This window comes from Pseudopipra pipra, chromosome 6 (genome assembly GCF_036250125.1).
Source record: "Pseudopipra pipra isolate bDixPip1 chromosome 6, bDixPip1.hap1, whole genome shotgun sequence".
Classification (NCBI taxonomy): domain Eukaryota; kingdom Metazoa; phylum Chordata; class Aves; order Passeriformes; family Pipridae; genus Pseudopipra; species Pseudopipra pipra.
Window position 1 is genome coordinate 577,044 of NC_087554.1, and position 13,514 is coordinate 590,557.

General features: G+C 67.3%; 4 protein-coding genes and 1 long non-coding RNA gene across 6 annotated transcripts in view; 1 reads left to right on the forward strand and 4 right to left on the reverse strand.

The window, feature by feature from the left end:
* Positions 1-4,164, reverse strand: part of CTNND1 (catenin delta 1) — a 28,799-nt gene extending 24,635 nt beyond the window's left edge. The window contains exon 1 of one of the 2 annotated variants that reach the window (XM_064659794.1): positions 4,081-4,164. The gene's annotated coding sequence lies outside the window, so the exon portion shown is untranslated. The remainder of the gene's footprint in view (positions 1-4,080) is intronic. The other variant, XM_064659806.1, reaches the window with a different exon arrangement.
* Positions 4,165-5,069: 905 nt separating this feature from the next.
* Positions 5,070-8,255, reverse strand: LOC135416668 (uncharacterized). Its single transcript, XR_010431665.1, has 2 exons — positions 7,114-8,255; positions 5,070-6,412 (listed from the first exon to the last, which is right to left on the reverse strand). It is a non-coding gene; the product is annotated as an uncharacterized LOC135416668 (long non-coding RNA).
* A 27-nt stretch (positions 8,256-8,282) lies between these two features.
* On the forward strand, positions 8,283-9,921 carry BTBD18 (BTB domain containing 18). Its single transcript, XM_064659757.1, has 2 exons — positions 8,283-8,901; positions 9,019-9,921. Exons 1-2 carry the CDS (start codon positions 8,283-8,285, stop codon positions 9,834-9,836), a joined length of 1,437 nt encoding a protein of 478 aa, XP_064515827.1. The 3' UTR covers positions 9,837-9,921.
* A 2-nt stretch (positions 9,922-9,923) lies between these two features.
* On the reverse strand, positions 9,924-11,158 carry SELENOH (selenoprotein H). The gene is made up of 5 exons (XM_064659932.1): positions 11,069-11,158; positions 10,581-10,733; positions 10,352-10,497; positions 10,165-10,278; positions 9,924-10,097 (listed from the first exon to the last, which is right to left on the reverse strand). Exons 2-4 carry the CDS (start codon positions 10,730-10,732, stop codon positions 10,178-10,180), a joined length of 399 nt encoding a protein of 132 aa, XP_064516002.1. The 5' UTR covers position 10,733; positions 11,069-11,158; the 3' UTR covers positions 9,924-10,097; positions 10,165-10,177.
* Positions 11,159-11,273: 115 nt separating this feature from the next.
* Positions 11,274-13,475, reverse strand: TMX2 (thioredoxin related transmembrane protein 2). The gene is given in 9 exon segments (XM_064659909.1): positions 11,274-11,650; positions 11,738-11,867; positions 11,975-11,991; positions 11,994-12,042; positions 12,129-12,235; positions 12,316-12,392; positions 12,639-12,752; positions 12,917-12,977; positions 13,252-13,475. Coding segments are annotated over 9 exon segments (891 nt in total). The 5' UTR covers positions 13,441-13,475; the 3' UTR covers positions 11,274-11,503.
* Positions 13,476-13,514: the final 39 nt, after the last annotated feature.

Below are 13,514 nucleotides of genomic sequence, written 5' to 3' on the forward strand. Positions count from 1 at the left end.
CACAGCAGAGGCAGGTACAGCTCAGGTGTGCCCAGGAGGGCCAGTGAACTTTGAGCAACGTTCGCTGTGACCGGGGCCAACGCCCAGAGGAGCGGGAGCAGCCGGGGCCGGGATGGCGGCACACAAACAGCTCCTGCCCTCACACAAACGAGCCCAGCACGGAGCTGCCACCAACACCAGCACACCCGGGGCCATCTCATACCAGCCCTGGAGCTGTGGATGTTTCCAGAGCAACACCACCCTGGCCAGGCTACAGGAGAGCTGTTCCCAAGGCTTGGCATCTACTCCAACTTGTCCAGACCCTTCCCTGCCTGTGCTGGAAAGACAGTCACACCTGGCCTGGACAAGCACCCCACCGAGACTGCTCCTCTCCCAGGATACCTGCACACCCACGGACTGCCCACCTCAGAGCCACCTCTCCAAAGGCCAGGCCGCAGTGCCACAGCAGAAACACCCCCTGGGCCATCAGCACGAACGTCTGGGCGCAGAAACACTCAAACCAAATGTGGGGTGAAGGGCTCAGCCTGGCTCGTGCCCCCAGGCCCACGCTGGCACGGGCATTTTCGCAGTGGGTCAGAGCTCTGCAGTGCAAAGTCACCGTGGACCCGCAGCACAAGGTTAGGGACAGGGGGACGAGCCTCTGGGCACCCAGCACCCCACAGGAGCCAGCGTGGAGGCTGCCTGCAGGGCAGCACAGACCAGTCCTCCCCACCTCGGTCCAAGGTCCGCACACGCCAGGCGTCCCTCTGCCAACCTCCGAGCAGCAGCTGCTCCGGGCCGGGAAAAGCAGATGAAAGCAGAGGTGCCAGGCACCCCGATTAAGGGTTGGCCCATGCTGGCACCACGCCTGGCAGCTTGTGTTCCTTAGTCACTGGTTTGCCCCCACACCCAGCAGCCACCTCATCTCGCCCCTCCTCGTACGGGCCACCACGAGGAAGGAATATTCCTCACGGGGAAAAGTTGCTTCCTCCACAGGGAAAGGGGGACAGGAGGATCACACGGCACCCGCTGCCACCCCAAAGCCCCCCCTGAGGGCTGGGAACACGACAGAGCACACTAATCCACAGGTTACCCCCCCCCAGCAGTCACTGGACAGGGCAGAGGGACAGGCCTGTGCCAAACCAGCAGCCTTCCCGGTGGGAAGGAAGGCGGATTAGCAACAAGCACAAGACAGGCAGGAGCCAACGGACTCATCAGCCTGCTGCTGGGGGTTTCCAGCACCAGAACTGGCTCTAAGAAACCATTTCCTCCCCCAGACAGCCTCCTCAGATGATAAAACGCAAGAGAGAAGATTGTGGCCACCTCGGAGAACTTGAAGACTTTGGTCGAGAGCCCGTAAATCCAACCCCTTTCCGACAGCCTCACGCTGAGGCACATTCCTGCACTCCCTGCCAGAGGACAACCTCCTCCACCGGCCAAGCTCTGTGTCACACACGGAGGAGTGCCTGAATCACCCAGGTTTGGGTTTTGTCATCACATCCAGGCAACACCTGTTGTCTTTTGTTGACCCAAACCAGCTCCAGGTTCCGCTTCCCCGCTGTCAATGAGGCGGGGATGGTGGGACAGCCATCACGCTGCAGAGACACGGGATTCCAGAGCCAGGAGGGCTCTGCACTTCCCTGGAGACGGCATCACCACAGTCTTGGGAAAGGGCTCTGTCCTTGCCAGCAGTAAATGAGAGACAGTTATGAGGGGTTGTTGGGAAGAGAAACCAAGAGCTTTACCCAGCACCCTCCCCTAAGGCCACAGACACTGGTGAGCTATTTCGAGAAGCCAACAGCCCTCCAGGCACGATCCAAGCCACGCTATTATTTTCTGGGTGTCCTAAAGCCACCTCCAGTGCAGATACAATGGGCCAAGGCCTTATCTCCATGCCAGAGGCTGGAAGAGGGAAGAGATGAGAGGCAATCCGGGGACAGACGCTGGGCTCCGTGGTCTGGGCTGGACCATTCATCTGACTCCCAGCCCATCTTTAGGGAAGGGATGGCCTCAAGGGCTCCTCGACCACAAAGATCAGGCCCTGACCTCCACGTCGGAAGGGAGGAGGCTCACCCCTCTGCGGCAGCCCAGGCAAGCCCAGCACGCTCCACTAAGCGAGCACTTTCATCCTCCCACCCCTTCCAGGAAGGCTCCATGCAGGATTCCAGAGCTGCTGCACACGGCAAAGGACGCTCAGAGTTTGCACACACAGAGCCTGGCCAAGCTCAGCCAAGGGGACAGGGAGCAGCTTCTTAAGAACTGCCTTTCTGCTGTTCACAGAGTGTGGGCAAACGCCCCACAGGTAAGGAACCTGCCTCAAGAAAGCCCTGGGAGCAGGATGGAGCAGCAAGGTAACGCTGGGGAAGGAAGACTAACAATTGCCCTGCCCGGGCTCTTCCCGTCACATGGCTTCCCACAGGCCTGGCGGACACTGCCCCACACACCTGGCACAGGAGCCCCGGCCCTGCAGACCTGTCAGCACGGGAGCTGCAGGAATCAGAGGCAGGAGCCTGGGAGTCTCCAGCCAGCCACTGACCCCACCTCACCACATCCCGGAGGGAAGGCGCGGACAAGGAAGCTCCAAATGCACTCTGTGAGCACGGCCTGGAGGTGCTGAGCTTTCCATGCCTCCTGCAAGGCCAAGGACAAGCCTGTTCTCAACCCCACGACGAGACCTGGGCAGCCAAGGCCGAAAGCATCGGCGCAGCACAGGGGGTGCATCGGTGAAACCACGGGCAGCTGCAGTTCCATGACACCACAAGGCTCCATGCACCCAGACGCTCCCCTCCGGCTCACCGGGACCGGGGCAAGGCTGGGTGCCACAGCCCTGGGACAGGAGCCTCCAGCCCTAACACGGGCTCCCCACCGGGGACAGGACAGTCCCGGCCTCCCAGATAAACCCCCCGCGAGCTCCACCGTCACCGGCTCCCTGGAAAGGCATGGGCACTGAGCCCTCGGCGAGGCAGGCTCTCCAGGAGGTCCACCCCTCTCTCCAACAATCAGAGGAAGCTTTGTTGTCCAGGCTCCCTCGCCCAGAGCCCAGGGGCATAACGGAGGCGCCCCACTTCCCTTCTGCCAGCCCGCGGGTGCCTCGCAGATGCCAGCGGTCCTCATGACTGAGAGCCACCCAAACTTTCTCACCCCGAGCTAAGTCTCCTCTCTGCAACGCTCCGAGGAGGCTCAGGAGTGCCCACGGCGCGGGGGGCGAAGTAACGCTGGAGAAGGTCACAGACTCCTGGCACGACGGGCGCTGGGCAGGGGGGGAGGCAGCCGGGCTGTCCCTAAATGACAGCGTGGCCAAGGAGGGGGACTCAGAACGAGCCGGCGGCTGAGCGGACCCCCGGGGCCGGCCAAGGCACCGTCCCGCCTCCCCTGGAAGCGTTTCGGTGTCGCTTGCGAGCCGCGGCGGACGGGTCTGCCGGGCTGTTTTCGAGCTCAGAGCGATTCCACGAGGAGGAGCCGCAGCCCCACCCGCACACACTTGACCCCCCCCGGGCACACCGGCCCCTTCCCCGCCAGAACAAAGGCGCGGCGAGCGACACACCGGGCGGTCGGCCCGTGCTCCGGCGGGCAGGGGCCAACCGGGCGGCGGGCACGGGGCTGCCCCGGAGAGCCGGGCGAGCCCCCGCGGAGGGGCCGGGCCGCGGCCGCCGCCCGAAGGGAGGGGGGCCCGGCGGTGCCGGCCGCGGGAAGCTGGCACACGGGCCGCCTTTGTTCCGGGCAGGGCGAGCGGCGGCGGCCCCGGGCGGGGAGCGGGGCGGCCGCCCGGCCCAGCCGCCTTTGTGTCGCTCCCCGCGGGCTCCGGGCGCCGCCAGCGCCCCCGCCAGGGCCCGGCCCCGCCGCCCCGCCGGTCCCGCGGGGCGCGGCCGCGCCTGGCACCGGCTCCCAGCCGGCACGGGGGCTGCCGGGGCCCGGCACCGACCACACCGCGCGGCCGAGCCCTGGGTCCGTCCCCGCCGGGCGAGGACCGGCTCATCCCCCCCCCGCCCCGCCGCGGGGGCGTGCGGCGCCCGGCAGGCGCCGGCCCGCCCCGGTCCCGCTCCCGCTCCCTCCCGCCCGCCCCGGTCCGGCGGCGGCGGGGACGCCGCGCGTGGGACTCACCGTGACCGGGCTCCTCGGCGGGCGGGCGAGGGGGGGGCGGTGCCGCCCCGCGGCGGCGGCGGCGCGGCCGCCCGGCCCGGCCCGCTCCGCTCCGCGGGTCCCGCCGCGGCGGCGAGGCGAGAGGCGAGCGGGGGCCGCCCCGGTGCGGCGGCGGCGGCGGCGCGGGTCGGGGGCCGCCGGGCGATGGGTGCGAGCGGAGCGGAGCGCGGCGTCGGTCGGGTCCCGCCGTGCGCCCGCGCCTCTCCCGTACCTAAAATGGAAGTTGGTCCGGCGGGCGGGGCGGGGCGGGCGCGGGGCCGCCCCCGGCGTCAGCGCCCCGCGACACGGGCGGGCGGGGACGGGGCGGGTCCGTCCCGACGGGGTCTGTCGCGGCCGTGCGTGCCCCGCAAGCCGCGGTCCGCCCGCAGGTGGGCTCCGCTCGGGGGGATCCCGCCCCGGGAGCGGAGCGGCTGCTCCCCGGGGTGCGGGTCTGCCCCGGGAGTGGTGGGATGAGGGGCTCTCTGGGAGCAGCCCGGCAGACCCCCGGAGCAGAGCCTCCTCTGGCCTGTCCCGCGGCGGGAGACGTGTGACCCCGTCCAGGGTGGAACTTTTTTCCATAAGCAAGATTTCATGGGCATTTGGGCTGCAGAACCTCCCTGGGGGTGACCCTGGCCCCTCTGGCTCCGGGGAGCGGGTGCTGGCAGGACGCCTGCCACAGCTCACCCTTGGGAGCACCACGAGGCCAGGAGCTCATCCCGGGTGGATTCTGTCCCCGTACCCCCACCAACGTGTCCCGTGGGCTGACACGAGCTCTGTGGAAGCACAGATCAACCCAGCCAGGGGCTCCACGCAGTGGGTGAAGCCCAGGGGCTCTTGGCACACGGGGAGAGAAATGGCAGCACGGCACAGCCGAGGCAATCCTGCTCTGCCCAGCTCCCATGGCTCCAAACCAGTACTGCCAACCCTGAGAAAGAGCAGGAGGGGACCTGGAGGTACAGAGACCCGGGGTGGGAGATTTAAACACGAGGTTTAATGATTGCGAGTAATCCAGCTGGAGAAATGTAACTCTGGAACGATCAAGAAAAGCCATCCTGCCTGGCCTGCCACTGCCATTCCATGGATAGGGGATGGAGGCTGAGCAGGAGGCTGCTGCAAGCAGGGAGGGCTTCCCCTTGGCTGGAGGGCAAGGAAGTGACGCCAGAGTAGCCCCATCCCAATTTCCAAGCTGCTCACTTGGGAGAAATCCAGGTTCCCCAAAGCTGACAGTTTTCTGCCTCATCCCTGGCCAGGCACTTGGGGACGTGAGAAACCTGCCTGCTTCTGACTGCCAAAGCGAGATAATGACAGAGGAAAAGGGCTGAGGAAGGTTTTGGGTGGGACAGGTGATCCTTGGGGTAAATATGCACTGGAAGGTGGGGTGGATGTGATAACAGCCTGTGGATGGACGTGACAGGGAGGTGATCCCCAGCTGGGTGGGGGTTGCTAAAGACAGCACAGAAAGGTGTAAGGAGGAGAAATGGGGATTCAATGCATGCAAAAGGCACCTCTAGGGAGATTATCAGGGTGTGGGACAACCCTCCCTGGTGTTTGATTTGTAAAATAAACCATCCGACCTGCCCGCTGCAGAGGGCAGGGAGAGCTGGCATCCACCCCTCCTAGGGAGGAGAGGGTCTCTCCATCCCACAGCAGGGGACTGAGACTTTCCTGTGCCCCTTCATCCTCATCACCCAAAATGAGCAAGTTGGGTTCCTTCTCGGCCCTGTGCCTCGAGTGAGAACTGCTCCCAGATCACAGGTAACCCTCTATGGCCCTCCCCTCCTCTTGGCCTGCATAAGGGGGAAGGTGGGTTCATCCCCTGAGTCTCGGGGACAAGGAGGGAAAAGAGGTGCTCTCACAATTCTCCTTCTGGGAAGGAGAGTCCTTGCCCACCTGACACGTCCCAAGGAAGGTGGGTGGCCCAGAGCAGGGCCCCAGTGTAGGAGCATGGGGGAGGCAGGCAGGGTGCGGGGCTCCGGCTGCTCCAGGCAAAGACAGTGTTGCTGTTTTGATCAGCCCCGAAATTTAACAGCCTTTAAAGTCTTCAGTTTCTTCAAAGACTAAACGTGCTCTTGCAAACGTGCCTCTGACGCTGGGCCGCTGCCTCCCGTCCCCAGGGCTGCGGGATGGAGCTGGACAGGGTCTATCCATGCACTGTCAGCCCCAGCCCTGCCCCAGCAGCTGGAACACCCATCAGCGTGTGCTTATTTTGGAAGGCAGGCTGGACCCTGATCCTCCAGCTCCAGCTCACCCTGCAGCAGATCACACTCTCGTTTGAGCACAGCTCCGGCGGCAGAGGAGTCTGTCCCTCCGCGTCCTGGGGAGAGGAGAGGAGAATGTGTTACCAGCATGGGAAAATCTGCCCTCTTTTCCAGTAATTGCGTGTAATAACATCTTGCACACCCCCTTTCATCCTCCGGCTGATGCCTTTCCCAGATGAGACGCCCAGAAGCGCAGCTGCCACCGGAACAGAGCAAGACAACTTGTTTACAAGGCAGCCCTGCGCTCCTGGGCGGCCGGGGGCAGGAGGAAGGGGACGCCGCCGTCTCCGGGTCCGAGGGATGGCCTGCATTGTTCCAGGTCAGGATAACAAGGCCCTTCCGCAGCCCCTTTCCTATGGGAATCCCCACAGGTTGCTGTCCCTCCCCATAGGAGGGGAAGTGCGGCACCAGGGGGGGTGGAACGACTCATCCCTCAGACGAGGGGAGGAGGAAAGCAGGGCCTGAGGGAGCTTTCCAGCCCTAGCTGGAGGACGTCAGAGAATAAAGCAAGCCCAGAGCCCACCCTGACACCTTCCCAGTGCAGTGTCCAGCAGCTCCATGTGCTTGGTGTGGTCCCTCCACCAGCCTCCGGCTGTGCCTGGGCCCTCCCATGCCCACGGATCATCCCACTGTCAGCCTTTGGCAGCATCCCATCGTGCTCTCGGGTTGTCCAAATTCCTGTTGCGCCTCTTGCTCAACGAAGAGCGCACAGAAACCTCCTTCCCTCCCAGCCCCACAAGGGTCCATCGCCACTTACAGTCTCTCCTTCCTTTCCCCACCTCCAGCTCCTTTCCCAGGCTCAGACCCTGCCTTCATCCTTCCCTTCTGCGAGGTCCCTCCAGGGAGCAGGGACTCAGAGGCAGCTCCTGACCTGCGGAGTAGTGACACAGGCAGAGGGGACACTGCTGAACATGATCCCTGCTGTGAGACCTGAGACAAGAACTTCCTTTCTCTTATAGAAACTGGCTCAGAATCTGCTGATTTGAGGGCTTGGGAGACACTGGGATGAGGGGACTTGTCCTTTCCTACCAACCAGAGGGAGCATGGATAGCCAGTGTAGTCTTAGGCCTTGCCTTCCCTTCTGCAGTGAATCCCACCAGGAGATAAACCCTGCTGGACGTTCCCAACCCTCAAGGGGCTCAAGCCTGCAGGCAGGGCCCTCCATGGCATCTGGATCCAAGAGCTCCCGAGTGCCTGGTGAAGTCAGGCTTTCCAAGCGACAGCTCCGATCACTGTAATTCCAAAGGATTGCAAGGGGTGGGGGAGGAAACGTCTCTATTTTCCTTCTATTTCTGTGAGCACATGATAGCACTTTGATACGAAATTACTTGTTTTGCTGCATCCCTCGGTATTTTTAGGCCGGGCTCCAAGCCACCCGGGGGCAGGGACAGAGACTGCCACTGACCTCAGCAGCCGCTGGCCTGGGCCTGGCACCAGCCACGTTCTTCCTCGGTTTGTGCCCATTTTGCAAAAAACGGGGGAGGAAAACCACCGTCACACGTGCAACCAGACGAAACCCCCCCCTCTGCCAAGACCACGTCGGAGAGCTTTGCACGGATATAAAATCCACGGCAACCCTTGGGCTCCCGTCCTTCTGGAACTTCCACCCGCTCGGAGCGTTCCGCAGGAACAGCGGCTGTCTCCCGGCGATGGGGCCGGGGTTGGTACCGCCGCTGCCCGGGCGCGGCCACACTGACGCAGGGCAGCACAATGGGGCGCTTTATGAGGGGGCGCAACGCTCCTGGGGCAGCGCCGCTCGCTCGACGAGCGGCTCCCAGCACATGCTCGCCGTGGGCCGCCTGCCCCGCTCGCCGCTCCCGGTGCCCCCAGGGCCGCTCCCGCCGCGCCGAGGGCCCGGCCCGGTGCCCGCGGGGCCGCTCCCGGCGCCCCCGGAGCCGCTCCCTCCGCGTCTCCCTCAGAGCCGCCATGGCCACGCCCCGCCCCGCCGCGCCGCCATTGGCCGGGGGGGGCGCGCTCGGCCGGCGCCGATTGGCTGGCGGGCGCGGCGGGGCGGGGCGAGGCGGCGGCGCCACGCGAGGCGGAGGGCGCGAGGGCGGCCACGGGCCACTTCCCGGGCCACTTCCCCGGCCACTGCCGGGCTCGGGATCGCAAGCACACGCCCCGGGGCCTCCGGCGCTGTCCCGCGCCCGCCCACCCTCCCTCCCTCGGCAGGTACGCGGCTGGCTCGGGGCGGGGTGGGGGGTTCTCGGGCCGCGGCGGCTCCAAAGCGGCCGCAGTGTCGCCGGCCCGGTGCTGCGGGGACCCGGTGAGGTCCGGGGAAGGGTCACGGGGGACACGGAGCTTTGCTGCACTCGCAATTCCAGCCCCGGACCGTCCAGGACGGCCCGCAGAGCACAGCAGGTGCCCGAGCGCCCGAGTCGCCGATGCCGCACCGTGTGTCCCCGCAGGCCACCCATGGGCTCTGTGCCAGCGCCCCCGCCGCTGCGGTACCGCAGCACCCGCCTCCTGCGCGCGGCTTTCCAGCTCCTCCACCAGCAGCAGGAGCGGGCGGACGTGTTCTGCGACGTGGTGCTGCGGGCTGAGGGTGAGTGGCGAGCGGGCGACACCGCCCGTGGGGGTCCCTGCGACCCCCATCCCCCCCGGAGGGATCGGGGCGAGGAGAAGGGGCTGCAGGGCAGTAACAGCCGCCGTTGCTTTGCAGGCGAGGCGGTGGTGGCCCACTGCAGCGTCCTCTCCGTCTGCAGCCCTTTCTTCATGGAGCAGCTGGGCCCGGAGCTGCCCCCTCGGGGCTGCAGGGTGGTGCTGGAGCTGGCGGGGCTGAAGATCGGGGTGCTGCGCAAGCTCGTGCGCTTCTTCTACACGGCCGAGCTGGAGGTGGCGCAGGAGGAGGTGCAGGAGGTGCTGGCGGCTGCCCGGCGCCTCCGCATCACCGAGCTGGAGGCGCTGCAGCTCCAGGGGGGACGCCTGGTGAGGCTGGGACCCCAGCGGCAGCTCAACCGCTCCTGCCTGTGCTCCCCACAGCAGGGCTCCCCCGCCACGCTGCTCCACAGGGCTGCGCCCAGCGGTGCCAACATTCCCCCTGGGAGCACCGGGGTGTCCCCCCAGGGACAGCCGTGCTCTCTGGGGCCCACACACCTCAGCCCCATCAGGCGGGTGAGGCTGCGGAAGGTGGAGAGCAGGGGGTGCTGGGAGGTGGTGCAGGACACGCAGCCCCCGCCCGCCTCTCCCACGGTGCCAGTGGGCCATGTGGGGGCGACGGAAGCACAGCCACCCCTGGACGTGGGTGAACTGGGAAGCGGGCAGTCCCCGCCCTGGCAGAGCTCCTGTGCAGCCTGTAGGCAGCAGGGTGGGGAGCCCCCTGCACCCCAGCAGGGCTGTGGGCAGGCGTTCCCTGGAGGCGACCCTGAGAAGGAGGAGGAGGTGGATGTGGGCACAGTGGAGTTCCTGCCCGCAGGCACAGTCTGCTTCTGGCCCTGCCCCTCCTCCGAGTCAGATGAGGAGGTGGATGTCCTCACCTAGGGCTGGCTCTGCCCCCCGCTGCTGCCTGCTGCTCAGGGCTGCACCCCCTGGTCTCTGCATCGTTGGAATAAAAGGCTGGAGCTGTGCTGTGGGGTGTGGAGCTTTATTGGAGGTTGGAGGGAACAAGGGGGCGTGGGGGGAGCCAGGGGTCCGGCCGTGGCAGAGCTGCAGCATCGGGGACGGGACTGGGGCTGGCAGTGCCCCCCAGTTGGTCTCGCCTCTTCATGGACGCTCGTGCCGCAGGTGCCGGTCCTGGCTGGGCTGTGTGGGGGGGGAGGTTGGTCCGAATCCCATCCCGTCCCATCCCATCCCTGCTCTCCCCACTCACCTGGGCAACGTCCCTATGCCAAGCTGCTCTTCAGGGCTTCCACCACGGTCTCCGGCTGGGGGAACTTCAGTTTGCGGGGGGGCCCCTTGGCGATGCCACTCCACAGCTCCACGGCTGGGGAGGGAAGGGGGACCGGGTCAGGGGGGCCGGGGAGCCCCCGCCGCCCCCGCCCCGGGCCAGCACTTACTGCTGCCGTCCTCCTTCACCAGGGACACCTCGAAGCTGTTCCTGCGCGGCGGCCGGGGGTTGATGTCCACGGCGAGGTGGGCGATGGCCCCGCGCAGGGCCTCGCTCACCGCCGCCGCGTTGCGGCCGTACACCCGTCAGCTCTTGCTGTGGGGACAACGGGGGTCAGCGCCCTGGGGGGCAGCCCGAGGGCCTCCCCCCACCCCCCGCCCGGCACTGGGGCCGCTCACCAGTGCTCGATGACGACGCGGGGGCCGGTGCCCCCCGGGCTGCCCTCGTCCTGGGCCTCGGCCCGCGCCCGCTTCTGCGGGGCTTCCGCCGGTTCCGGTGCCTCGGAGGCCGCGGGCTGCCGGGCCCCGCGCTTCCTGCCGCGGGGAGCCATCCTGCGAGAGCCGGAGTGGCGGGGGCTACGCCGAGGTCCCACCGCGGGGAGCGGGGTCCCGGGGATCCCGCTGGGGGGGGGGGGAGGGACTCTAGGGACGCCGGTGTCCCCCGCCCACGCGGACCCTGCCTCGGGATGGGGTCAGGAAGGGTCGGTTCCCGGCGATGCGCCATAGGGGGAAAAAGGGGCGTTCCTGCTGGGATGCTGCTGAGGGGGGCGGGAAGGGGGTCCCCAGGGATGCCACCACGGCGTGTGGGTGGGAAGGGAAGGGAAGGGAGAAGGGAAACGGGGGGGGGGGGGGATTCCCGGGGAAAGGAGGGGGGGAACAGGCCCTACCTGCCGCTGGCCACGTGCCGGGAGCGCGCGCCCCGGGAGGGGGCGTGGCCGGAAGAGCCTCTGGTTCCGCCCGCGCCCGCACCAGCCAATCAGAGCGCGAAGCGTCTGCATCGGCCCCGCCTTCGTCGGCAAGCCCCACCCCCTGCAGACCGGGACACGGGACACGGGACACGGGACGAGGGACACTGGGATACGGGACACCGGACACGGGCACCGCATGGACCGTTTATTGTCAGCGATGAGAGAGAGCGAGCGTTACAACCGAGGCGGGGCCCCTCCTACCGCCCTGCCTGCACCGGGCCGGGGGGCCCTGCCACTCTCCCGGGGCTCGGCCGGGACCGGCCCCCACAGAGAGCGGCGCCGGGCAGGGCCGGGCGAGGCCGGTGCCACCAGGGTGATGGCGGCGTGGTGATGGGCGACAGCGCAGGGCAGCTTCTACTTGTCCTTCTTGGTCTCCCCCTCGGGGTGCCCGGCGGCTGCGGGCGCGGGCGGGGCCTCCTCGGGCCCCTCCTCCCGCGGCTTCGACTGCTTCTTGGCCTTCTGGTAGAGCTCGTTGAGGTTGAACTCCCGGATCACGTTCTCCTGTGGCCCAGAGGCAGCATCAGCACCCTCAGGGACCCCCATGGCCCCCTTCCCTTCCCAGGCACAGGCCAGGAAGGTCCCACCCACCTCAGAGAAGGTCCAGGACACGGCCCGGCCCTTCTTGTCGATCTGCGGCCGCCGCATGATCTCCGTGCCCCCCTGGAACAGGATGAGGGTGGGCAGCTGCTTGGTGAGGGGCGAGGTGCTGACCTTGTACCTGCAGTAGGACAGGCCCACGGTGAGCCCCGGGTGGCCCAAGGGGGCCAGGGGGTCACAGGGGCCGCCCTGGGGTGGGCCCTGCCACCCAGGCCGCGTCCCCCACACCTGGTGCTGACGTCCGTGTGTACCGGCCCACGTCCACCTTCCCAAACTGCAGCCCCTGGCAGTTGTACCTGGGCAGGAAGGGACACAGAGCTGGGAGGGACACGGGGGACCACAGCCCCCGCGACCCCCCGAGATCCCGGCGGGCACCACTCACTTGAGAGAGAGGTCGGCGAAGATGGGGGCGAAGGACTGGCACTCACTGGACCAGTTGGCGAAGAACTCCACGATCCACGTCACCCGCTTGTCCCTCTCCAGCTCCTCCTGCCACAGGGGCAGGGGCTCAGGGTGAGGGGGAGGAGAGCAGAGCCCCCCAAGACCCCAGGGATGGGGGGGATACTCACATCGATGGTCTTGTCGCTGAAGTACTTGATGTATTCGGGGCCCATGTACAGAGGGGGCTTGCAGGTCATCAGGAACACTGCAGGGACAGCACTCTGAGCCCACAGAGCCAGGCTGAGGCTGGGCCAGGGCTCCTCTGGCCCAGAGGCAGGACGCAGCGAGCCTGGGGCAGGGAGATGTCCCCCCAGGGATACTCTGCACACCCACAGCCCCATCCAGCTGTGAGGGTCACCCGGGGGCAGAAGGGGGCTCTCCCGGGGGCACAGGCAGGGCACAGGCTGGGCTGGGGGCTCCAGGGCTGCCCCAGGGCCCCAGCAGGGCTCACCTATGCAGAGCGTGAGGTAGAGCAGCCCCATGCGGATGTCGAGGCGGAAGAACAGGATGGCGTTGGCCACTTTGCTGAACATGAAGATGTTCCCGATGTGCTGCTCCACGGTGACTGCAAACGGCATGGAGGGATGAAGGGACGGGGCCCAGATCCCCCTCCCGAGAAGGCTGGGGGGGGATCCTGAGGGAGGGCTGGATCTGGTGCTCCAGATTCCATCCCACTCTACTCCTTAGAGGAAGCCCCGTAAGCAGCCCCTTGTGCCCCCCCCGACTCACTGGAGCGCCGGTTCTTCATCATGACGATGGCGCTGAGGAACATGAGGATCTCCACCTCCCGCTGGCACAGAGAGGGGACAGCGTGAGCCTGCGCCCGCGCCAGGCCCTGCCAGAGCCCGCGTCTCGGGGAGGAAGCAGCGAGAAGGGGCTGCCCCGCGGCGACGGGCTCGGCCAGTGCCCGGCGGCCCCCTGGGTCATGGGAGGGCACCGGCAGAGCAACAACAGGGGCTACGGGGCACCCCCTCCCTCAGTCGGGCCGAGGGGCTGCGCGGGCAGGAGGGGAGCCAAGGGGTGCGGGACAGGCCGGGGGTGCGGGACAGGCCGCGCCGACTCACCCAGTCAAAGTCGCAGGGGTTGCCATCCTCCCGCTGCGAGGGCAGCCCGCGGCAGAGCGGCGGGACCTTGCGCACGATGAGGAAGGCGGCGGCGAGCAGCGCGGATAGCGGGTAGTAGGGCCGTGCGAGCCAGCGGCACAGCCCCGGCAGCGCCCACAGCAGCGCCAGCAGCGGTGCCACCACCGCCATCTTCCCTGCGCCCCGCCCACTGCCCCGCGGGGGGCGGGGCCTCGCAGAGTCAGCCAATGGTGAGCGGCGAGCCG

Excerpts from the sequence above, each read along its gene's own strand:
- BTBD18 (XM_064659757.1), top strand. The coding sequence starts at position 8,283 with ATGGCCACGCCCCGCCCCGCCGCGCCGCCATTGGCCGGGGGGGGCGCG. Across the intron at positions 8,902-9,018 it reads CGTGGTGCTGCGGGCTGAGG|GCGAGGCGGTGGTGGCCCAC; the intron begins GTGAGTGGCGAG and ends GTTGCTTTGCAG.